Raw genomic sequence first — 25,838 nt, 5'->3', positions numbered from 1 at the left:
AAGTGGTCTTCCTTCAGATAATTACCCCGCCCCTACTAAGAAGTACAGTAATCGCTGTCTTTTGGGGCCCGTTCGGGAGTCTTTGCTGGCTGAGACCCTGAATCTGCACCTGTTTGTTTGCTTGCAGTTGCAGTGCACGCACACTTGACACACACACACACACTTGGACGGCTACATACAACCGCCGCATGGCTCCTGGCATTAACGCCATGCAGGGGTAAAGTTGGGCTCGACTAGTCAAGACTCAAGCAGAGAGAAGAACAGTTGACTCGTCCGAACCAATGCTAAAAGTCCATAGTCCAAAGCTGGAGAGAGTCAGGTCTCGCCCAGCATCTTGCATACCACTAGTCAATACATACATACTAGATATAACTCAACTCTATACAGTCAAGCCCCCAAGTCCTGCCGGCCGCCTGCTTGCTGAAGCACGAATCGTGGGCGTGCCGGTACGATCATCGCTTGGATAAGGTCAAGAAGAATTGGATGGGTTGAGACGTGGAATGCATCCCCCCTACGAGTTGTGAGGCTGCCGTGCCGTCTCATGCACCAAACACACTGCCACTGGCCGAACTTGTTGGTTGCCGTGCCATTGATATTATCAACCCGGAGACACAACAGACAGCTCGTAAGTCTGCGCCTGCTTGCTCAGTCGCTGTCAAGGGAGACGGGAGGCTCTTGGGCCTCGAGATGCAACACCAAGATAATTCTCCATAACGCTGGGCAACTTTCTGAGCAACTGGCCGTCTGCCGTCTGGCTAGTAGGGGAGAAACATCCCATTTACCCCCCCCCCCCCCACCCCTGTCCGGATCCATGCGACTTGTATGTGGGATCTGCATGACAAAACCCCGTACAAAGCAGGTACTCCCTCGGCCTGCCTATCAAGTTCATTCCTTTCTCCCAATCTACTACTGCACGTCATTCAGGCCATTTTCACATACTTCGATGTGTGTCGTAGGAATCGCACAGGAAGGCTGATTAGGTTCATTCCCTGATTGGGGATCCCTAAAAAGCAACTTGCCTTGGGCATATACATGTGATTAGTATTCGCGTCTTTCTGCTTCTCGAGGTATCATCAACGACTGCTACTACCTACTACTACTTTAGACGCCTTGTGCCGTTCGCCGTGTTACCATTGGCTCGGCCAGACACCAAGGTCCATCCTTGCCCCCCACGTTGTCTTCCAACTCTTGTTAGCACAACATGCCCGTAGTTGACGAGACGATATGGGATCATGGCAGTCGTCCTAGTCGTCCGCATAGGTGGCTGACGGGCTGCGTATCCACCTCCCTGTGCGACTCTGCTTGTCATTTGGGCTCATGGGCAAATGAGTTCCTATGCGCATAAGGGGCGACCATGGGCGAGGCGGGGGTGCAGCCTTCAATATTATCCACCTCGTCGCTACTGTACATGGCAGTAAACACCTCACCGCATACTATGTAGTAGCTGCCCATGGGCTAGCTGACTACTGACTCGCAGTATAGGGAACCCCGGGTGGGTATACTGTACCTAGACGAATACATACGTAGGCACACGCGACTGAGTCTCCTGTAAGGTGCGGACGAACGAACTGGCGTATCCAAAATGAGAAAGGTCTGAAGCTGTCTCCTTTCACATTTCTAGGTGAGAGCATGCAAGGACTTTCGGTCGAGAACCGACTGGACGGCCCGTCCCTGACTCAGCCCTTTGCTCGCATTTTTCAGAAGAACCAACTGACGTGAGTACATCGCATTTGGTTTCCTAATTGGTCATAAGTGTAGACAAGATACTCCCACAACCCTCGTATTTCTGATGGTGTAAGCCTGCGGGAGGGGATGATGCTCTATGTTGGTGTGAAATCGTCGACACCTACTCACTCTATTTTTGAGACGTCTGGATCGAACAGAGCTAGAACACTCAGAGGTATCGCATGAACTACAAGCCTCTGCATACTGCACCCAACTTGTAGTTTTGGCCGATCACGAAGGGCAGCTTTCGGCTTGGTTACAGACCTGTATCAAAACTGGATAAGCAGCGACCCGAGCTGTAAAATGCCCAAGTGCCTAAGCAAACTACGTGCTTACGACGTAGGTATATATAGAAAGGCAAACCCGAAGAAAAGGTGTTCCAGGCAGTATATCCTTCAATCAGTCAATCGAAATAGACCAGCCTTGTATATACATCAATGATACAACTTTCTGCTGGCTGGCTGGCCAGGGCTGACTGCGAGGCTGCAATTTTGAAGGCCGAAGGCCAGAAGCAGAAGCGAGCTGACTTGCAAGTGGGTCAACGGTAAGTATGCAGGTCAAGATGACAGACAAGCGCAAGCAGCCAGCAGCCAACAGCCAGCAGCAGTAGCCGCAGCTGGTAGTAGCCAGTACATAGTAGCCAGTAGCCTTGGGCGTGCACGCTGACACACAGGTGGTCAATCAATCCCGCATGTGTCCAACGCCCACCTCCGTCTCACGGTGGCCTCTGAGTGATAATTGTTGATCAATCCGATTCTATCGCCAGCTCCAATTGGAATTGGGGTTTTTACTGTTCGTTCTCAGCAACAAAAGGACACACACACACCCTTGTCTCCCCCGATCAGAGCAGTGGACTTGGTCGGCACGGCAGCCCCTATTTCATTTCGTTTTGGAGGGCTAAAATCCAATTAGCTAATTGTACTTATTTTTTTCCCCCGGGGCGCCGATATCTGTTCCCATTGATGGCTGCTGACACGTTATCGTGAATTCCCTTTCCAGACCACCACCGCCCGTTGCTACCTATGTCACCGGAAACATAGTTAGCCACCATCAAAGACAGCCTTGACGAACCCATGGCGCGCCCCATGGGGCCAGTTCGTCTACGGAGGACGAACCCGGTGACGGTCATCATAGGCATTGTCCTCTGTACCTTCATCATCTACTTCCTGTCCAACACCGGTTCCTCCTCCCGACCGACCGCCTCCAAGAGCCGCAACCTCAACTCCAAGCCCGTCCCCAAGTCCAACCTCGCCCACATCCGCCGCGACGTCCAGCGCTTCAACCTCAACCATGTCACCATCACCAAGGACCCCATCGCAAACCGCGAGGCCGTCCTCATCCTGACCCCCATGGCCCGCTTCTACCAGGACTACTGGGACAACCTCATGGAGCTCAGCTACCCGCACGAACTCATCACCCTCGGCTTCATCATCCCCAAGAACAAGGAGGGCAACGCCGCCACCACGGCCCTGCAGGCGCAGATCGCCAAGACCCAGAAGAGCGCCACCAACAAGTTCCGGCGCGTCATCATCGAGCGCCAGGACTTCGACCCTCCGCTGGCCTCTCAGGATGAGTCGGAGCGGCACAAGATGGAGAACCAGAAGGTGCGCCGGGCGGCCATGTCCAAGGCGCGCAACTCGCTGCTCTTCACCACGCTCGGTCCGGACACGTCGTGGGTCCTCTGGCTCGACGGCGACATCGTCGAGACCCCGCCCACGCTGATCCAGGACCTCGCCTCGCACGACAAGCCCATCATCGTGCCCAACTGCTACCAGCGCTACAAGGACGACAGCAACAAGCCGGCCGAGCGCGCCTACGACTTCAACAGCTGGCAAGACAGCGAGACGGCTCAGGAGCTCGCCGCCAAGATGGGGCCCGAGGACCTGCTGCTCGAGGGCTACGAGGCCCTCCCGACCTACCGCACCCTCATGGTCTACATGGAGCTCGACAACAAGGACGACGTCCGGGCCGAGGTCCCGCTCGATGGCGTGGGCGGCACGGCGCTGCTGGTGAGGGCCGACGTACACCGCGACGGTGCCATGTTCCCGCCCTTCCCCTTCTACCACCTCATCGAGACCGAGGGTTTTGCAAAGATGGCCAAGCGGTTGGGCTGGCAGGCGACCGGACTGCCAAATTACAAGGTACGCTACATTCCTTGGTTCACCACAACCACATATACACGTTATATACTAACATACTACCTACACTTAGGTCTATCACTACAACGAGTAGACACTTCGTCACCTTGTAATATGTTGCTTTATTTGGTACCTCTCTCTTCGACTAATAGAAAAGTTATGGGCTCCCCGGTGTCTGCATTGTAGCTATGCTTGGGAAAAACGGCCACCAAACCGGTGATAAGCGTACCTGAAGTAGAAAGCCCCAAATGTGAGCACTCGGGAGTCCCTCCGACAGTGAGGCTTAACGACTGGAAATCATTACATTTTGCAAAAGAATATGTTTATTTTTTCTCTGCAAGATTGCCGGTGGGCACCAGCACTGCTGGAAGGACTGCTGGATCAAAGGGTATGTGGAAGGACGAGCGAGGACTCAATTCCTCGATGGCTGTAAGAGCTCATTCACACACGCGCGCGCGGCTTGACGGTATCTGCATTTTGGGGACAGGCAGCATGGCTGGGAGTTGTTTCGATTTAGAACGAATCAAATGTGTTCAGACGACTCGTTCATTATCTGGAAAGACCCTTTTTCATTGTATCAACAATTGATACTTCATCGTTTCTCGTAATTTGCTGGCCACCGTGGTAGATTGCTACGAAGAGCCCACCCTGTAGCCAATGAAATATTATCGTCCACTAAACCCTATACAGATTCACAGCAGTAGTAGCCGTTATATCCATTGAACCCATTAAGTCGCCGGTGGCCGCCGACGCCTGACCATGCCATCCCAAATAGGCACATCTGCAACCGGGCACGCGACATACAACAGGCATCGTGGTTCCAGTACATGCTCTTCCCTTTGCCCACTCCTAGGGGCTATTACCCGCATTCCGAATCAGTCTCCCCCTGCGCCTGTCCCTCCCTGCCTGACCTTCCACGGTCAGTGGATATCTAGTCCTAGTCCAACGCTCCCCATTACCATTATAACCGGAATTTTTTTTTCTGAATTGAGATGATTTTTCACGACTTGGCCTACTTGGTCGGTCATTGGATGAATTGCCCACCCGTCCCATTATTCTGGGTTGTACGAACCCCGCTCGTCTCCAGCCTTATGGCCATGGGTATTATCAGCCATTATGTTTGTCCAGGTATCAATTCGTTATTCGTCTCTTTATGTGTTTTGTTTTTCCCTCTTCCCTTGCCTCGGTCTCTGTTGGTGATATGATGCTATCACAGCAGTCGCAGAAGATGTCGTGAAGGGAGGACGCGCTATCGACCCGCGTACTTTCCGCCGAGATCGGAGTCGCGGACCCAGAACTCGACGAGACGGCGGGCGCCGACGTGGTCGCCGGCGCGCAGCAGGGCGGCGACGTCGACGTTGAGCGGGGAGTCGGTCTCGGGGCAGCTAAGCAGCATGCGTACGGCGCGCACGCACTCGAGCACGCTATAGGCCGGGGTCCAGGCGCCGCCCTTCTTGAGCAGGTCCAGGCAGATCTCGCCCGTCTGCAGGCCGATGTTGGCGTGGACGACGGGCGTCGCGAACGAGATCTGCGGCGGCTCCAGCGGGTACGCCGAGGGTATGGTTATGCGGAGGAGCCAGCGGCCTTCTGTATGTCGCGGAGAACAAAGGCGGAACGGTTAGCTGGTTGTTGCTGCTGCGAGTGAGGGAGGCAGGGGAGGACGAAGAGGAGAGGGGCGGTGGCGCGTCGCTATGTAACATAGCGAGCAATTGAACAGGGAGACGTCATTGTCTTGCCCTTGGGTCAAAGCGAAGGAAGGCAATTGAGGGAGCAAAGAATGCATGGGTTTACCAACCATCATATCCATTGCCAATGCCCCTGCCATTGATGACGGCCTCCCACTTCAGCAGCTCGTCTTCGCTGACGGGACCAAGCCGCTCGATTCCTGTCTCGGCGGGGGCCTCCTTCTCCCAGGTCGCTAGTTCCTTGAGCAGGCGCTTAGTGCCGCTGCGCGACGATGAGCCCGATGAGGATTTCATTGCGTGTGTCGAGCCCCGGCGTGGATGCTTCTCTGGACAGGTTTGATTTCGTCCTCCTACGTAGGCGGGCGATGCATGTGGTGATGGATGATGGTAGCTCTTTCTTTCCTTGTCCAGTACGTGCAATGACATTCATTACATAACCGCCTTCTTGCCATGTTAGCCCGGGTTGCTATCGATAGCGGAAGCGGTAGGGGCACTAGACCCAGTTCGTCTGCGACTTGTGGGTCGGGCCTCGATTATCTAGATAATCTTGTGTAGATGGACTGCAGCTCTGTAGGAAAGTGCAAACAAAGGCCAGGATGCATCGGTAAAGGCCGGGGGGGTTGCTGCACCCAAAGCCGTGGAATACCAAGATAATGACGTAGGAGTCCGTTTGCTATTGGACGGTTTCCGAGATGATCAACTCTGTATGGAGAAGCATCTCAAGATCTGGCTCCACGGCCTCGCTGGCGCCTATTTCCATTTTCTGGCCATCTCACTTCACCGAGTCTTAGTCTTGCTTCTTCTCTCAAGTCACTTGAGCGAGCAGGCCAGGGCCTTTTCGGGGCCCATCTTCTGTACTACCACCCAGCGGTACAGCTCGGCAGACACCACCAGCAAGAACAACCCTGGAAAGATATCCATCTCCCCCACGCGCACATGATGGGCTGTGCTGGGTCTCCTTCCTAATCAAGTCAGCGGCACAGCAAAGCCGGGTTGCCGGCGCAGTGGTTCAGCCCCGTCTTTGGCTGTATGCATCATAAGCACAACGTCTTCATGACAATGCGATTCCGTCAGTTCGCTAATTGCGTCCAAGTCCATATTTCAAGTCCAGCTCAAAGGTCTCGTAACACGACATCATGAGTCGCGTATGTCGTCATTGCTGCGTATGCTCTTTCCCATCCGGGGGAGTAGGGATTGCTCTAGACTTTCTCGTGGACAAAACGAGGACAGCTCATCCTGCCCCTGGTTCGTGATAGGTCGCACAAAGGGTTGCAGCGGCGGAGAGTCAGGAGACTTCCGAACCTCGCCTGCTCGCGTCCACCCGCGAACGTTGGATTAAAGTAGATGGATGGGGCTTTTAGTCATTCTTTGAACCACCGCACCCAGAGAAGCCCGGGGGGCACTCACACCTAGCGGACCGAACCAATGGTGCACACTGAGTTCAAGTACGAGGGAACGGCTAGTCCGCTCTATACAGGTCCATCCTCCCGTCCAGGTCCACCACCCCGAACTAGGGTATAGGGTATGGGACCGAAGCCCCGAATCCCCATCCTCTTCTTACACTCCTGCCCACACTCTTAGACCGCATATATCAACCCTGCGCCCTCGCCCCAACACTGTTGTGGTGCTTTCACCATCACCCAAAGCGCTGGGGAACGATGCCGTACCAATCCGCTTCCAATCGTTCAGAGGTGGCTCCCTCCTAGCCGTGCGAAGAACCAAGCAAGAAACAGCCGCCCGACCACTCGCACATTACAGACGCATGGTGACGTTTGGGGTTTCCTCAGCCTACACGTTCTCATATATTGACGCGACTTCGGATGGTCTCGAGGCCCTTTCCTATACAATGAATCCCAACTCCCAAATCCCAACTCCCAAATCCCAACTCCCAAATCCCAACTCCCAAATCCCAACTCCCAAATCCCAACTCCCATACCCACTGAAGACAACTGACCCCAGATACTCCGTTAATTCCATACACGTGATCATATATCATATATGGTCCAAGATGACCTTTGCTCGCAATGGCATCCAAACGCATATTACCACATTAACTTACCAATGCCCCGAAAAGCATGCCAACTGCACATGGACCCTTCAGCACTGACGAAGGTGTCTAGCAGGCCGAAGATGTTTCATTCCGGCTTCCTGGATGATGGTATTTCATCGGAGGTTTGCGTTGGATCCTGTGAGTTGGGACAGATACCATGCCGCAGCATCATCATGTCTTGCCTCCCAGGACCTTATCCTGCCGCAAAATGCGGCACTTATCAATACCTATTGACCAATTGACCGGTACAATTCCTTGACGCTCTATTGGGAAATGGACGGACGATCGAGGCGACATAACAGCAACTGAACCCATCACAGTTTGACACTGGTGCTGGTTCATACGAGATGTCTGGCGAGAAGGAACAGGGCCCTGGAATCAGGAGAAGTTTGACGCCAACAACTCGGACGCAGGGTACCTGGTGTTATGTAATTTGCCGGGCCGCTGTCGCTAAGTAGTTCTGGATGAACTCGCAGTTGCAGTCTCCGTGACGCAATATCTCGTTCTTGAGCCAGAGTACCTCCTCGCGCAAGCTAGCAGCGTGTTGCGATAACGAAGCTCGCTGGGCCGCCAGCTCGCGCTCGCGCTCTCGCAACTCGTCGACGTACTTTTTCGATTTCTCTCGGCATTTGCTGGCCGCAAGACGGTTCTTTTCCCGGTTTCGTTCGTGCCTCTGGCCCCGGGCGGCAGTGGTGACCTCTAATACGGATATGGAGGATCCCAAGTCGCTGCTGCTCCCAATCCGCCCTTGTGAGCGAAGGGCGTTCAGTGCTGCTTCCTGGTCCTCGTTCAGGTCCACTGGCGATTCTCCATGGCTCGAATGGTCGTAATCAACATGGGGGGCTGTGGACCCATGGCCACTGAAGTAGGCATGCCCGCCGAGTCCTTGGCCAGTTCCTGCGTGTGTCGCTGTTGGTGAAAGTTGCTGTTGCTGCTGGTGTTGTGAGAGTGCCTGGTTGACTTGGTGTGATAGATTGGTAGCAGAGGGACCGAACTAATGCACCATTCTTTGGTCAGCTCACGAAAAGGCGAACGAGTATTTCAAGTAACAAGCGCCGGGGAACTCGAGATGTGTTAGCAGACCGCGCGCAATGTCGAGCGAACATTGCAAGAAACAGCATGTTTACACATTTCAGCCCAATTGCGCAGCACTTTGGAGACATACTTGATGTGGAAGATTATACTGCTCGATGTTCTGGCTTGCTGGAAAGCTGTAGTCGTATTGATCGTCGTCCAAGGAATAGTACCCGCCAGAAGATGCTGTAGGTGGACCGAAGTCATTCGTGTTGAAGTAGTTCATGTGGTCGGCTGACATGGGGGGTTCCCTCCATGTCAACATTTCGTTCTGGTCCATGACGGATATGAAAACTTGGCGGGGGGTTGCCGCAAGCTTGTATGGGCAGCAGCAATGGGAGCCGTCTTTCCCTCCTCGGTAAAAGAGATGGTTGCTGCTGGTAGACTGGCCGGACTGACCGGACTTGCTGGGCTGGGCTGGGCTGGACTGGAGTGTCGTTGTTGGTGATACTAACCAAGTGTTGCCGAACAAGTCAAGTTGCAAGACAAGGAGTGGGTGGAACTTGGTGTCTCCTGAATAGCTCGTTCGCTCAACGGCCTGTGTACTGGTTTATCAGGAAGACTGACTTATCTACTAAAACATATATGCCATATACCGTTCCCGTTCCTCTCTGCTCCCCTGCTCGTCAAGGCTGTCACAGTGCCAATGCGTGGCGACCAGGGGTCTAGGCAGAGGTGGAGAGCGCCTTGGAGCTACATGGGTCCGAAGTATACATACTTGCACAAATAGTTCGGGAGTTACTGTTCCACATATTTTGATTGGGCTGCAGGAGCTGGAGAGCATCCGAAGCGTTGCAGCGCGCCGTGATTCGCTGCGGGGACGGCACCCCCAGTCAACGGCCTTGTCAAAGAATGAATGTGTACCTATGTCGAGTTCTTCCCCCGCCCAAATCGAGCACATGTTCTGCCAGCCAGATCTTGCACCATGCGCGGCACTTATGGCCAAGTGCAATGTACAGTACAGTCACAGTCACCACCGAGAAGAGGGGGGAGAGGAGCTGTGTAGTGGTAGTGCATTACAAAGAAATAACCCGAAACATATATCCCAGGCAGCTCGAGGGTGAGGAGTAACTAGGTCATGATACTGCTATAGGCAGTGGTTTGGCTTTCGCTCTTCCCGCTTTAACCTTGACATTGACACATAGCGTTCAGGCCGGATTCGTCATGTCCGCCTGCCTGCCTACTTACTACTGTACTCACCTGCCCCCTAGCTTTCCCGGGATGGACATGGATGATAGATGCTTGCCACTATAGTGGTAGGCCTATGTTCGTGACGAGACTAGCGGTAGTATTCCTTGAATGAAAGGACACATGCACTGCACTGCACTGCGCTGCGCTGCTTAGCATGCGACTTGCTTTTTCTCTTTTTTTTTTCTTTTTTCTTTTCTGTGCCCAACGGAGGGAGGGACGATTCCACGGGCTTGCAAGACACGTCCAAACAGTCGACTGGGTTCGAGGAGAGAATCGGATTCTGCGGCATGCAGGTGTGTCTGTAGGTACCTCTGTGTATTGTAAGTGGGGATGATGCGGTACCCAATACATCATGGGCCAAGCCGTTTCTGCAGAGTACGTGAGTATGTGTGTAAGTCCAAAGTCAGTATGCGTAGATGCCAAATTGTAGAAACAAAAAAGGGCAGCGGCCTCGAGAGACTGAGGGCGGAGGCGAGATAACCACAACGTGAATAATAATGCCCAGAGTAGGCAGCTACTTGGACAAGTAATATATGTGTGTAATTATATAGCATATCACTTGTAGTAAGATCTAAATAGCCGCCGATCAGTAGGTGGGTATTATATAGAAAACGAGATATGCAGATCAACCGGTCAGCCCTGTACCACTATTTCACCCGCCGCCGCAGCTTGCCTCCACTACGCTATACCGCACATGAAGATGCTACCTACTCTACAAATCCGGCGGCCGGTGTGATGTGGTGGTTGATCGGCCGCCCCACAGGGGATCGAGAGACATAGAAAGAGAGGCTGCCACACTTTTACAGTACTACTACATTTATATATATTTAGCTACCCTATTTACTATACTACGTTATAAGTATAAATAAAGGACCCCTTAGTATATATTATAGGGGTAATAAACTTTAATATTATATATAAATTATATTTATTTATAAAATTATTTATTTAATTATATTATTAACCCTCTCTTTATTATAAAGCTTTATAATAATTAATTTAAAGGTATTTTTAATATTTTATATAATAAAATTAATTCTTTTTTTTCTTTTAAATTAACCCTTTAAATATTTAAAGCTTTTATTATTAATTAATTAATATATTTTATTAAATTTAATTATAAAGAATTTATATTAAATAATTAAAATAATATAATATTAATTATATCTTTATATTATTTAATAATATATATATAATTAAATTAAAAATTATAAAGGTTATTAATTATATTTTTAAATAAATTAAAATTATTATTTATAATTAATATATCTTTTTTTAATTTAATTAACCTTTTATTATTATTAAAAAATAAATGAATTAATTAAAGGAATATATTATTTTTTATAAAATTATTAAATTTTTTAATTAATTTAAAGTTTTAATATATTTTATAATTAACCTTTTTTTTTAAATAAATAATTTATTATTATTTTTAAAGTTATAAATATAATTAATATTATATTTAATTAAAATTAAAACTTTTTTTAATTAATTAATTAATTTAAAAATAATTTATATAAAAATATTTAAATTAAATTAATAAATAATAAAATTAAATTATTTAATTTAATAAAATTTAAATTATTAATAATAATTATTATAAATAAAAGGTTATAATATATATTATTTAAAATCGAAAAATATAAAAAGAATATAATAAATTAAAGAAATTTTTTTAATAAATTAAATAAATAGATTTATTTTAAAAAAATTAATTCTTATTAATTTTATTAATAAAGATATTAATAAAGAATTAAATAAATTTATTATATTTTTTAATAAAGTTTATTAAATTATTAATTTATAAAAAAGTTTTATTATTTTTAATAAAGAATTATTTATAAATTAAAAAATAATTTTTTATATTTTTTTATTTTTTTTTTAAATTCAATATTTATTAATTTATTAAATATTATAATTATTATATTATTAATTTAAAAAAAATCTATTTTATAGAAAATATTAATTTATTATTTATATTAAAAAGAAAATTTATATAAAATTTATTATTTTTTATATAATAGAATAAATTAAATAAATATATAAATTAATTAATTATATAATAATTAATTAATAATAAATTAATAATAATATATTTATTAAAAGATTATTTATTAATTTCGTTTTATTTTTTATTTATTAACGTTTCGATATTATTTATTTTATTATTTCGTTTCGATAAATTTTTAAATAACGATTTAAAATTAATATAATTTTTTATTTTATATTTATATAACTTTTTTTTAATTTTATGAAAATATAATATTTATTATTAAAACTACGAAATAATTAATTATTATTTTTTTTATTTTCTTTTTTTATTTTTATTTTTTATTAAATAATAAAAAAAGAATATAAATATAGAATTATTTTTTATTTTAACTTTTAAAATATTATATTATTAATAATTTTAATAAATTGATAAATTTAATAAAATATATTAATTTTAAAGCGTTATAATATATAATTAATAAAATAACTTTTTTAAAATTATTAAAAGCGCTTTTTATAAATATATATAATATAATATCGTTATTAATATTAATATTTATTATAATATATATAAATAAATATTAAAATTTAAATAATTATATATATATTTAATAATATATAAAAAATTAAAATAAAAAATAATAATATATATATATATATATATAATAAAATAAAGAAATAAATTATAAATTTTAAAAAACGTATATTATAAAAATTTATATTTATTTTCGAAAGCTTTTTTTAAAAATTTATATAAAATTAGTATTTACATACATTAATTTTAAAAACTTTATTATTTAATATATAATTCCTTTTTTAATAATTAAATATAATATTATTATAAATTTCGGATTTATTTTAAATTTTATATTATAAAAAATAATAAATAATTATAATTAAAAATTATAATAAAAAGGGGGTTTAATATTTATTATTTATTATTATTAAAAGTTTAATTTTTTTAACTTTATTATTTAAAATACTTATTTATTTTAATATAAAGTTATTATTAATTTATATTATTATTTATTTATTTTTTATTATTTATATTAATTATATATAATATATATTAAAAAAAAAATTTAAATAAATTTAAAAAAATATATAAAATATATTAAATAGTTTAATTAAATAATTTTAATAATAAATAATAAGATAATAAATAAATAAATTAAATTAATAAATTTAGTTAATTAAATTAATTAAATAAAAAAAAGTAAAAAATATAATATATAATAAGGTTTAATATTTAATAAATATAGAAAGAGGAATTAAATTATTAATAAATAAATTTTATTAGAAATAAATAAATTTTAATATTAATTAAAATTTAATTAAAAATTAAAGAAATTAAAATTAATATTTATTAAAATATTATATTAATTAATTAATTAAATAATTAATTTAATAAATAATTTAATATTAATTATTATAATTAAATTAATTAATATATAATGTATAAATAATTAAATAATTTATTATAATTAATAAAGGGATTTAAATTATATTAATTATATTAAAGTTTTAAATTTAATTATTAATTAATTTTAAATTAATTTTAAAAATTTTTAAATTTATATATATAAAATATTATTATATAAAATTAATATAAAAAGTTTTAAATTTATTTAATATATTTATTTTTAAAAAAAAAATTAATTATAATAAATATTAAAAACGATATTAATATATATTATAATATATATTTTTATTTTAATAATAATTAAATAAATAATAAATAAAATTTAATATTAATTTAAACTTTAATAAATTAATAATTAATAATAATGAATATTATTTATTATATAAATTATAAATTTATTATAATTTAAATATATTTTATTATATTTTTAATAAATTTTTTTAAAAAGATTAAATATATTAATTTAAAGTTTTTTAATAATATATTTAAAATATTTAAAATATTTTTAAAAAACTTATTATTAATTAATAATTTATTATTAATTATTAATTATATTTTATTAATAAATAATATATTAATTAAATTATTTTATTTTACTTTTTAATTTATTAATATAATATTAATTTATTTATATATATTAAAATAATAAATTAATATAACTTTATTATTAAATTATAATATTAAATAATTTAATAATAAATTAAATTTTATAATTATAATATAAATTTTAATAATATTTATAAATTAAAATTTAAAATTAATTAATAAATTAATAAATAAATAAAATAAATAATTAATATATTTATTTAAATTTTTTTTTAATATATATTATATATAATTAATATAAATAATATAAAATAAATAAATAATAATATAAATTAATATTAATTTTATATTAAAATAAATAAATATTTTAAATAATAAAATTAAAAAAAAATTAAATTTTTAATAATAATAAATAATAAATATTAAATTTTTTAATTATAATTTTCGATTATAATTATTTATTATTTTTTATAATATAAAATTTAAAATAAATTTAAAATTTATAATAATATTATATTTAATTATTAAAAAAAATTATTTATTTATATTATATAAATTTAAAATTTATTAAAAATTATTTATATTAAATAATAGAATTTTTAAAATTAATATATATAAATATCGATTTTATATAAATTTCTATAATATATATTTTTTAAAATTTATAATTTTTTTTATTTTTATTATATATATATATATATATTATTATTTTTTATTTTAATTTTTTTTATATTATAATATATTTATAATATTATTTATATTTTAATATTTATTTATATATATTATAATAATTATTAATAATAATAATAATATTATATTATATATATTTATAAAAGGTATTTTTAATAATTTTAATAAAACTAACGTTATTATATTAATAATTAAATTTTAATTTTTTAAAAAACTTTATTTTTATAATTATTATATTATTTTTAATAAATTTAATTTTAAAATGTTTAAAATTATATTTAATAATATATTTTTTAAATTATTATAATATATAACTTTTTATATATATAATTTATATATTATATATAAAATATATAATAATAAAAATTATTATTAAAATTATTAAATAATAAAAAATATATTTATATATATATAAAATAAAAATAAAATTTCGAAAATTATAAAATTTAATATATATAATAAAAATTAATATAATAAAATCGTAAATTAATTTAATTAATTAAAAAAAAAGTTATTATTAATAAATAAATAAAAATTAAAATTTATAAATAATTTTTTAATAATAAATATATTATTATTAATTTATTATTAATTAATTATTATATAATTAATTAATTTATATATTTATTTAATTTAATTTATTATATAAAAAATAATAAGTTTTATATAAATTTTCTTTTTAATATAAATAATAAATTAATATCTTTTATAAATTAAAAATAATTAATATAAATAATTAAATAATAATAAAAAAAAATTAATTAATTATAAATTAAATTTTATAATTATAATATAAATTTTAATAATAAATATAAATTAAAATTTATAATCGATAAATAAATTAATTATTAATAAAAAAGTAATTAATTAAATAAATTTAATTAAAGGAATTTTAATTAAAATTAATTTATTTTAAAAAAATACTAATTTTAATATAAACTAAAGTAATTTTAAAGGTTAAATAAATTTAATTTAAAAATTAATAAATTAAAATTTAATAATTTTAATATAAATTTAATAAATAAATATAAACCGCCTTTTTAATTAAATTTAATTATTTTTAATTAGATTTTAATATATAAAAAAATATATATATAATAAAGTTTATAAAATTAATATAAAATATATATAATATATATATTTTATAAAAAAAATATTATTAATTAATATATATTATTTAAAATTAAAGAATATAAGAATAATATAATAAATTAAAAAAACCTTTTTAATAAATTAAATAAATAAATCTATTTTAAAAAGATTAATTCTTATTAATTTTATTAATATAAATATTAATAAAGAATTAAATAAATTTATTATATTCTTTAATAAAGCTTATTAAATTATAAAAAAAAGAAGGAAAAAAAATATATTATATTAAAAAAAAAGGAAAAAAATAATTAAATATTTTAAAATTATTTCTTTAAAGTTATTAAAAAAAAGCTTAATATATATTAAATATAAAATTAAAGGAAAATAAACTTTATAAATTATTAAAAATATATATATATTTTTTTTATTAATACCTTTTTTTTTCTTTTATTATAAAAAAAGTTATTAATTTTTTATATAAAATAATAATCTTTATTATATTTCTTATTTAATTATAATAATTTTTAAAAGGAAAGTAATATAATTTATTAAATAACTAATTAATTTTTTGAATTTTAATTTAATAAAAGATTATTTAAATTAAATAAAGAATTATATTTAAAATATATATAATTTAAATTAAAACCCTTTATATTTAAAGTTTAAATTTTATATAATAAAAGTTTAAGATATAATATTTAATAATTACTTTTAAAAGAAATTTTATATAATATATTAATAATATTAAAATATAATTAATATAAATAATTAAAATATAAATTAATAATTAATTAATTTAAAAAATATTAAAAATAATAATTTATTATATATTATAAATCTTTATTTTTAAATATTATTAATATTATTAAGAAAAAAATATTATTAAAAGAGATAATTAAAAAATAATATTATTATTAAACTATTAAAAAATAGCTATTTTATTACTTAAAAAAGCGGCCTTTAAAACATTGGCCTAATACACTAATTAAGCGCTATATTTAACTAGAGGCACTAAACTTACCCCTAAGACGTGGTATCTCCCTGTCTCCTTCTCCTGACTGACAGGGTCAGCAAAGCTGGGAGCCGCTCGGAATTGACATGGATACCAATCGCCCACAACGGCCGGCACCTTAGGCCGGGCCTATCAGAACCCCCTTGGCTTGGATGGCCGGTAGTTTTGATTGTTAATCCGAACCCTTACCCAACCAAACCAACCAGACGGGCTGCGTGCCCTACGGTAACAAGCCGGACGTGTTGGTTGGAAATAATGCTCCACCGGAGAGGAGGCCCAGCCCGGGCCTCAGGATGGGCACATACATACTTCTTATCGCGGTTTCCATCCACAGTCGAGCCCGCAGATGGAACAACGATTGGTCGATACGCCAATAAGGCATCACTCCATGTGTTGTATGTTCGACCCTGTCTACCCCTTCCTCGCTCCCACTCAGGGGCTTTCGCATGCAGCAGCATGGCGTACGTACAGTGGTAGCGAGCCACTGGCGTTCTGTGTATTACACACGCCTGCATGTTATTTCTTCAAGGAATGTGTCCCTGCTAATCCTAAGGAGAAACATCCGTCAGCTGATGAACTGCAGGGGACCCACTCCTGGCTGCCGGACCTAGCTCCGGACAATTAGCTCCTCTCACGTTCATTCACTCCAGTCTCTCCACCTTTTTCTTGCATCCTCCTACATAAAACACTTTTGCTTGCTTCTTGTACCTTTTGTATGACAAGACCATTACTGCTATTCCCCGACCTTGGCACTTGAAGTCCATGAACCAACATGGGAGCGTGGATTGGTAGTTGGATTTCCAACTCTGCCAACCTAGCGTCGACGACGAACGAGGGATCCTGCCACCTGCGTTGTCGTCGCATTAGACGCAGCAGATATCCTCTAGTGCCCAGTAGCGTATCCTATGTACTGTAATGCAACGTAACTTGGGAGTTAACCCTCAGCTTCCATACTAACAGACTTTGAGGCACAGGACATACCACTACAGTACCTACAGTACAATTCCCAGCTCGCCTTATGGGGCTACTGCGAACCAGCTAATGGAAGAAGTCCCTGGCCTGGCGGTGCCCGCTGTCCTGTCTGCTACTAGTAGAGGATCCCGGCAGCATCCTTGAGCCCTCCAAACTACCCACCTGCTAATAATATGTGACCATGCGGCCCGTCTTGACTACTACTGTACGACGCCTGTTTATACTTTGGTCCAAGGGCAACTGAGGTATGTAGTAGTACTGTATGTATGTACCTACAGTATGTATCCAGCAATTTCCATGACTTGACTTTGGGCACCCCGCAAATTCATGTCACGTCTGGCATCACACATTGAAGGCTAACCTAGACATTGTGGTTGGATCTTTGCCGCATTCGAAGCCGGGCAAGAAGGACCATGCGCTTCCCCCAGGGCCTCTAGTGTCCTGATGGTTGCCCGAAGGTACGTCGAATGCATGGAAGAAGAAGTCGGGTAGAACCAAGCCAATGAAGCCAGGCAGCCAGGCTTGGGCCCACCAGCATTAGCCCATGTCAGCCACTGGTTGAAATGGCGTAGGCTGGCCGAGTCTCTTCCGTTCAGCCCCCTTCTTCAGCAGTCAATCGAACCGCAAGTCCCCGGGGCTGGCGCAGATGAAGATGCAGAATTTCTTTCCTTTTTGCCTTGGGAAGACGACGAGGAAGTAGCAGCCAACTTTTGCCCCCCTTTCCTTCTCTCCTCCTTCTGCCATCAGCATATCATAGACCTACATGGGTATGCTTGCCAGTTTTTGCTTTCGAGTTGGAGGCGCCGCTCCAGACCAAAGCCTCTTGGGGATGACGATGCAGCACACTCGCAACTCTGCTGCTTCGGCAACATTTCCAATACTGGGTACGGGGATAGAAGATTGATCCACTAGACGGGAACCTTGCAAGACGGCGAAGATGCTCTCCATTACAGTAACGGGACACTTCCCTGGGTGGGAGTACAGGGAACCGAAAGCCGCACGCCACTACAGTATTTCTTCCAGCGGAAGGGCTCCTGGCCTGCTACATGCATACATATATAGATTCCGCCCTAATTCCACGGCCTTAGCCTACCACCTACAGCGGGTCGAATGCACGTGTGAAAGGGCCCCTCCCTTCATTCATCTCCATCCCGCGTGTCCCATCCAAAGCAGCAATGACTCGCAACAAGTTGCCCGAGTTTCCTCCCGGGTTCCTGGGATGGGGCAGGAGTCCCAGGCTGCCAGGGGGTGGGCTAGGGGGAGCGAGCGTCGCGCTATCGGCCTTGGGAACCGAAATCGAAAGGGCCCAAGAAAGAATGGATATCGGATCATCATCACCTACAGCATCCCCTCTCGGGCTTTCAGGCTCTCAGGTTGTTATCTTCCTCTCCCGCCCTCAGAGCTGCAGGCGCAATGCAGGCGAAATCATAATCTCCTTTCCTGCTTCGGAGCCGGATGACAGCTCGCCTCCCATCTTGACAACCACGGTGCTAGTATATGCGCACCAATGCCAGCACGCCTTACATCGGCCTTGTCTCCATGCGCTTTAGAAGGAGGAGGAACAAGCAGGGGAAGTCTGCATACAGAGTGCTGATCTGCATGCAGTACGTTCTGGGTTCATGAGCGTGCGGTACCCACGAAACAACAAGCGCCCGCACATGCGCGAGCAGTACAGTGTCAAAGTCAAAGCGACACACCCTTCCCCGGCCAAAAGCCCTGGGAGACATTGTGGAATCGCAGGGCTGAAAGTGGGAGAGACACAGAAAGCAGAGACATAGGCAAAGGAGGGGAGAGCCGCCCTGAAGTTAGAAATATGGGACGTTGTTGGCTCGTCCTCGCTCCAGCTCCACGTCACTTGCTTGTCAAACACTATTCTGCGGGTACGAGCTTGGGGCACAGAGGAGACTGGGGGGGAGAGACTACCGGTAGGGGAAATCCTACGATGGGGGGATATCCGGGTCGCAATCCGGGTCACCATGACAAAATCCGCCCTCAGTCCCTGACTTCATAATGCGTTATAGTCTCGACTCACGCGAGTCATCTTGTTCTTTCTGCCCTTCCCCTTTTCCACGGTCCCTGTCAGTCACTCACACACGGCTTCCATCGCTCTAGAAGATTGAAACTTTGGACAGCATACTGTATGCAGTTGAAACAGAGAGCAAGCTACCCCGGCACGGTGCCGCCGACCTGGCCTTGACCTCGCCCAGTTCCTACAGTACTTGCTACAGTACGAACGTCTTCCATCATCCCACCGGCCTTTGCTTCTTGGGAGGAAGGAGGGTTTTTCCAACGTCGGTCCGCCTGGTTCTTGGCCTTCAGGGCACAGGGAAAGCCCCTCTCCCCTGGGTCTATTCGCAATCGTTATCGGCTAGGGCGGAGAAGACGGGAAGTCGAGCGGGTCCCCTGGTTCTGGAAATGTCCGCTATTGAGTGGCCGGGGGATCCAACTGCAACTTTCGAGACAGGGTATGAGTTTGCGAGAAGAAACATGGGGTTATTTCTTACTCGGTTTCCCTTGAAAGGTAGGCATGTATATGTTCCTCGGCGTAGGTACACCTTCCATGGCAGGGAGACAACAGCTAGGGCTGGGACGTTGATCGCATCGCACTGTATATCCGTCTACATACCACCTACTCGCTACCTACGTACGGGGTCATGCTGGAAACGGGCACACCTTTACTTGCTTTCTTACGTTACAATGAGCAGCGAACATACTCTCGTGGTCGCTGGGTTCTGACAGACGCCAACCCGACTACATCGTGGCCATGCATGTGATATGATAAGTCCACAGAGCAATCCTTTGCTCACCGATGCGAAATGACTTTTTCTAATGAAGATACTACAGGCGACGGCGACGACAAAGAAAAGGATGAACAGGACAACAGCAAGCAAATGCCATTGTGTACACTGTTGGGGCTTGGCATCGTCGCATCGAGAAGACCGCGGAGGACTTTCCGCGAACTCATTCCTTGCTGTAGACAGCCGTCCGCGATGCGCCCTCTGATTGGTTCGTTCTGTTGCGTTGCGGGGGCGCGGAGCAAGCCCCGTCTACGTCGTACAGAAGCGAAAAGCGACGGGTAGTAAAGACTCGAGCCGAATGTTGCTTGTCGCTCGCTATGCGAGGCCGCCTCGGCTGACCCGATCGGGTATTCCCAATCTAGCCCATCCAGCAGTAGCAGCACCACCAGCAACGACCCAACAACATACGAGCATGCAGCAAACAACAAAAAAACAAAGAGGAACGAATGAGAAACAGCGGATCGACCTCCTCCCCCCTCTCTTATATGAAGCTCGGCTGTAGCCCTGGCTAGGGAATACCGTCCTTTCGTGGCCCCGTGTCGCGCCCTTTTTGGATGTGCCTTGTGTTGCAGCATGCCGTCAGCTTACTGCAGCCATGGATCTACCTATACAAGGAATATATCTTGCATGTGTGGGTAGTACTGAGGCGACAGGTCGATAAGCCCTTTCCCAAATCCCGCCTCTGTTCGGTGAATGAGGTCCTGTTCATTTGATTTGATTGGTTTGTTCCACCCCGTACCATAACGACGGCGACAAGCGAAAGCTGCCACCTCCATTCAATTGGTCGCTCCACTTGCTGCTGTCAGTAAAAGGAATCAATTCGTGTTCCCCCAGCACAGCACGGAGTGAGTTCCGGCAGCCCCCGAAGAACGGTGCAGCAATAGCAGCAGTAAGTAGCGGCAACTGTTTCTACTTCGCCCCTTATTTCCCCTTCCGTTATACGCACACCGGTCTACTAGCCAGCCAGCCAGCCACATACGCATACACTCTCTCCCCTTTCCGCCCCCTGTCCGCTCCTACTCGTCTCCTCTACTCCTGCTCTTCTTAGTTCCCACTCTTGGTGACGTGCCCGTCCATATCCCCGTAGTCCTCCCCGAGCTGCCGCCCGCCGGCGCGGACGGGCTCGCACTCCTGCAGGAAGTAGAGCATGCGGCACCACTCGGTCTCGCTGGGGTTGCGCCAGGCGTGCATGGTGCCGCGCTGGACGGCGAGGTCCCCGCGGCGCATCCGCCGCGTCTCGCCCGAGTCAAGCACCAGCTCCACCTCGCCCTCGAGCACGACGCCGTAGTCGAGGCTGACGGTCCGGTGCATCGGGCTCACCGACAGCGGCGGCACGTCGACGTAGCGCGCCACGGTGCCCCCCGGCACCACGATGCCGGGCGGGTCGGCGAGGAGCGGCGCGTAGGCGGCCAGGTCGGCGCCGTCGGCCAGGGAGACGGGCGTGCGCGTCGTGGCGTAGCCCAGCCCGAACGAGGCGCCGTTGTAGATGGTGGTGCGCGGCAGCTCCGCTGGCAGCGCGTCCGAGAAGATGGCCTCGCCGGCCTCGTTGTGGTCCGTGACGAAGCGCGAGACCTTGGGCAGGTTGTTGGGCGTCGGCGGGGTCTGCTCCTTGGCCGTGCCGGCGGTAGGGCCGCCGTTGGTGGTCGAGGTCGTCATGGCTGGGGAGTCTAGGCTGGGCTGGCTTCTGGGACTCTTCTGCTCGTTTGCGGATAGGCACTTGTTTGTGGTTTGTTGGTTTCTGGCTAGCGGTAGGTTTGTTGTAAACAGTCCTGGGCGGCGATGGTGCATGGTATGTGTATTTTAGATGCTGGAGGACAAGTACGTCGGTGCCTTGAAGTATCGCCGACCCATACATAACAATAACAACCCCAAGTGCATCCCCATCTCCCCACCCGCCTACCCCTCATCTCGTCCGAAGATCCAGCAACGGTCCGTCTGTCGCAAGGCATCAGGTATCGGCAAATGTGCATTGCTATCATGGGCCGCGGGTCTCAGATGTCGGACGGGTAGGTGGAGGAGGGGGGAGGGGCGGCGGACCGATGTGGGGGATCGGCTATCTTTGTGCTACCCCAGGACGATCAGGGTCCTCCCTCCCTTCTGTGACTGACTGGGATCGATTGGCATACGACGTAGTACCTGTCAGTAGAAGTAGATCGATCTAATTATGTGTATTAGTAACTAGTTTACATGTAAGCGACAGGTCCCAGGAACGTACGATTCTGGTTGCTGTGCTTGATTACTCAGGAGTGGTCCACGCCTGTGGAATGGGTAGGCGGGTTTCACTTGTTCTCGTTTATAGGTAGTCACTATACTGCAGTATAATGACAAAGTACAATAGCAACGTGTACATAGTAGCTACATGCATAGTAGATTCACATGATATACAAAGGCTTAGTCGGCGCATTTTACCGTTACACAAAGTCAAGCAAAGCAACGAAACCAAAACCACGCCCTGCCTAGCCTACTCGATCCTCCGACAGGTCGAAACATCGGGAACCCCCGTACCTTCCACCACCGTAGCCTCGACCACCCGATACACCGGGATCCCGGCCAGGACTGAGGTGATGTGGTGCAGCGTGGGCAGAGTCTCCCAGCTGCCCGCGTCGAACGTGATGCTCGCCTTGCCCGACCGCGCCACCGTCTTGGCCGTCCGCGCCGCCACCTTGGCCTCCTCCGCGTGCGGCGCCACGCAGGCGTACTCGACGTCCGCCTTGCCCGGCTGGCCGGTGGCCGGGATGTACTTGTAGGTCAGAATATCGGATCCTTCCTTCTCCGTCCCCGCCGCCGCCGCCGCCGCCGCCGCGTCCGACTGCTGCTGCAGATCTTCCACCGCGATGTCCAGGAACTTGGCCCCACGCCAGGAGCAGCGGGCGTTGTACGAGGAGGTCCTGCTGCTGTCGCCGCCATCGACGTTGATATCGCAGAACGTCTTGTTGAAGCCCAGCTCCTCCCGCCCCGTGGTGACGGCATCGGCCAGGTTCTCGAACAGGACGGGCAGGTACGATCCCACGACGGGTGGCCCCGCCTTGGGGAAGTAGCCGACGCCGTGCAGGTAGAGGCCGCAGTGGCTGTAGCCGCCGCCGCCCAGCCACGCCAGGCCGTCCAGGGTGGTGAGGGAGACGCTGGCGAGGCACACGGTGGCCGGGCTCAGGAAGCGGAACGCCGGCGTCGGGAACAGCGACTCCAGGTACGTCCGCGACGTCTCGAACTTGACCGTCGTCGTCGCGAACCCGCTCTGGTCGAGCCCGGCGCGGGGTCGGCCGAGCACGTCCTGTCGTGGGCCGGGGGCGGGTCCGAAGCCGAGGGGCATCCGGCGGCCGAGGTCGGGCTTTTGGGAGGCGAGCCACGTGTTGAACACGCGGGTCGAGTTATCGATCTCATCGTGGCCGAAATTATAGGCAGTGTATTTCATCACTGGGGCGGGCTCAGGTCAGTTTCGGGCGATAGAGGGTTGAGTGGATGATGACAACCTACCATCAATCTGCGGTACCCCGTCTACCCAATCTTTACCCGACTGCCTGGAGTATTCCTGGATGTTGTGCGCTCTGTCATACCGGATTTTCTCGTACAGTCGCAGTCTCTCGGGAACATCCTCGGGCGCAGTACCTTTTGGCAAAACGGTGGCGAGTGCGGCGGCATCTTCCATGGCCTGGCCGGCTCCCTGCCCCTGGTGAGGCGTGAAGGGATGAGCGGCGTCTCCGATCAAGGCCACGTTGCCCCGGACCCACGTCGGCAGTTTGTCCATGTCCAGCAGCTGCCACACTTTGAGCTCTTCCGGGGCCACTTTGCTGATCAGCTGCTTCAGGGCCGGGTCGAAGTCCTGATAGACCTTGAGGACCTGCTCGAGACTGCCTTGCTTGTTCCACTCTGATTGTCTCGATCGTTAGCACCCCTCTCGGTATCCGAAAAGCCCGCGAGTAAGTAGATCCAAGGAACAAACGTACCGTCACTAGGCGTTGCATGCGATTGGTTCGCCGGGTGAATAAGGACAAAGTTCAGCGTGTCGTTGTTGTTGCAGGGGTACATGACGACCCGGCGGTCGTCGCTAAACCACATGCAGAGGCTGTCAACGCGGTCGACCAGCGGCCTGGTCACGGGGTCGTCGAGTGCGACCTGGCGTTGAAGAAGGAAGCGGAAGGCTGCCTTACCAGAACCAAACAGCTTGGTCTCGGGACTCCCGAGCGCCTTGCGAGTTTTCGACTGACCCGACCATTTAGCACATTTGGGCTGACATAGGAGAAGAACAGAAGACGTACGTATATACCATCAGCTCCTATTATCAGGTCCGCCGATCTCGTCGACCCGTCGGCAAAGGTCAGCGTTCCGGCATCGGGGTCCACGCTGGCGACCTTGCTCGACGTATACAGGTTAGCCGGCGTCCCCGGCGCGTCCTTGGCCGTGGCCACCGCCTTGAGGTTGTCGTGGAGGGCGACACGGTGCACCAGCTGCCAGGGATGCTGCCACATCTTGTTGGGCATACTGAGATCGATCTCCTTGATCATGCCGCCGGTCGAGGCGAACTCGACCACTTTGGTCGTGTTGCAGGCGCCGAACGTCTCGGCGTAGATGCCCCATCTCCGGAGCAGACCGTTGCTGTTGGGCGCCAGGTGGACCGCCGCCCCCGTCTCGCTGGCCAGCGACGATTGCTCGTACAGCTTTCGCCGGTCCAGTCAGTCATGAGTCCTCAACACGAGGCAGTAGTCTCGGATGGTCTTACATCGATAACATGGCCCTGACGTCGCAGCGCGATGGCCGCAGAAAGCCCACCTATACCGGCACCTACAACGGCGATTTTCAGGGGCTCATGGTAGTCGTGGACCAGCGGGTTTGACTTGGTCCCATTGGCCGTTGGCGCTGTCCCATTTGGAGCCATGACAACCGTGCAGAAACAAGCTAGCTTGGGTGTCACTGACAGAATGATACGTCGATGGCGGTTGATGAGATTTGCAGAAGCTGGAAATCACAGCTCGAAAACGGTCCGAAGCAGGACGACACGACTTGAATTTCATGTGGTTGAATTGAACCTATGATGAGACGACACCGGGAATCAAAGCAAACACGGCACGCCACAAAGCCAAAGCCAAAAGTCCACGAGATATGACAGTCGGACGGAATCCAGACTCCGAGGCTGGGGATGGCAGCACACGGCAGGCATGCTGCGCGGAATCAATGACTGCTCTCTCTCAATACTGCCATTCTCTTCTTCTCCTCCCCCCCAGCCGGGCCGTAAGGTAGCAAGGGTGGCAGAACCCACCAAACTGCTTGTCTTTGGCCCGGGAAAATAGTAGCCGGCCGAAAGCAATCATTTCAGAATGGGCTTTTGGTACAGGAACCCCGTTCCGAGGTGGAGGGCCGAGATTAATTGAAATTGACGGCTAGGGGGGATGTTAGGATGTTGGGGTGTTCGTGTTGCCCCGCTTTCTGTCCTACCACCTACAAGCAACAACCCC

The 25,838-nt window shown here is 43.6% G+C and overlaps 5 protein-coding genes across 5 annotated transcripts; 1 reads left to right on the top strand and 4 right to left on the bottom strand.

Moving 5' to 3' along the window:
• Positions 1 to 2,798: 2,798 nt before the first annotated feature.
• On the top strand, positions 2,799 to 3,957 carry PG985_006891 (glycosyltransferase family 62 protein; the record flags this gene model as incomplete). The annotated part of the gene is made up of 2 exons (XM_066826660.1): positions 2,799 to 3,866; positions 3,937 to 3,957. 2 exons carry the CDS (start codon positions 2,799 to 2,801, stop codon positions 3,955 to 3,957), a joined length of 1,089 nt encoding a protein of 362 aa, XP_066686267.1.
• Positions 3,958 to 5,112: 1,155 nt separating this feature from the next.
• PG985_006890 (peroxin-4) lies at positions 5,113 to 5,842 on the bottom strand (the record flags this gene model as incomplete). The annotated part of the gene is made up of 2 exons (XM_066826659.1): positions 5,113 to 5,450; positions 5,659 to 5,842. 2 exons carry the CDS (start codon positions 5,840 to 5,842, stop codon positions 5,113 to 5,115), a joined length of 522 nt encoding a protein of 173 aa, XP_066686266.1.
• Positions 5,843 to 8,022: 2,180 nt separating this feature from the next.
• PG985_006889 (bZIP transcription factor) lies at positions 8,023 to 8,952 on the bottom strand (the record flags this gene model as incomplete). Its single annotated transcript, XM_066826658.1, has 2 exons — positions 8,023 to 8,529; positions 8,764 to 8,952. The coding sequence occupies 2 exons, from the start codon at positions 8,950 to 8,952 to the stop codon at positions 8,023 to 8,025; spliced, it is 696 nt and encodes a 231-aa protein (XP_066686265.1).
• Positions 8,953 to 21,432: 12,480 nt separating this feature from the next.
• On the bottom strand, positions 21,433 to 22,044 carry PG985_006888 (uncharacterized protein; the record flags this gene model as incomplete). Its single annotated transcript, XM_066826657.1, has 1 exon — positions 21,433 to 22,044. The coding sequence occupies one exon, from the start codon at positions 22,042 to 22,044 to the stop codon at positions 21,433 to 21,435; it is 612 nt and encodes a 203-aa protein (XP_066686264.1).
• Positions 22,045 to 22,849: 805 nt separating this feature from the next.
• Positions 22,850 to 25,261, bottom strand: PG985_006887 (salicylate hydroxylase; the record flags this gene model as incomplete). Its single annotated transcript, XM_066826656.1, has 5 exons — positions 22,850 to 23,802; positions 23,863 to 24,255; positions 24,333 to 24,588; positions 24,645 to 25,043; positions 25,106 to 25,261. The coding sequence occupies 5 exons, from the start codon at positions 25,259 to 25,261 to the stop codon at positions 22,850 to 22,852; spliced, it is 2,157 nt and encodes a 718-aa protein (XP_066686263.1).
• Positions 25,262 to 25,838: the final 577 nt, after the last annotated feature.

The sequence above is a fragment of the Apiospora marii genome (assembly GCF_038362585.1).
Source record: "Apiospora marii strain CBS 49790 chromosome Unknown utg000004l_segment0_segment0, whole genome shotgun sequence".
Lineage (NCBI taxonomy): Eukaryota > Fungi > Ascomycota > Sordariomycetes > Amphisphaeriales > Apiosporaceae > Apiospora > Apiospora marii.
Note: the sequence above shows the minus strand (reverse complement) of the source record. Positions and strands in the feature narration are given on the sequence as shown.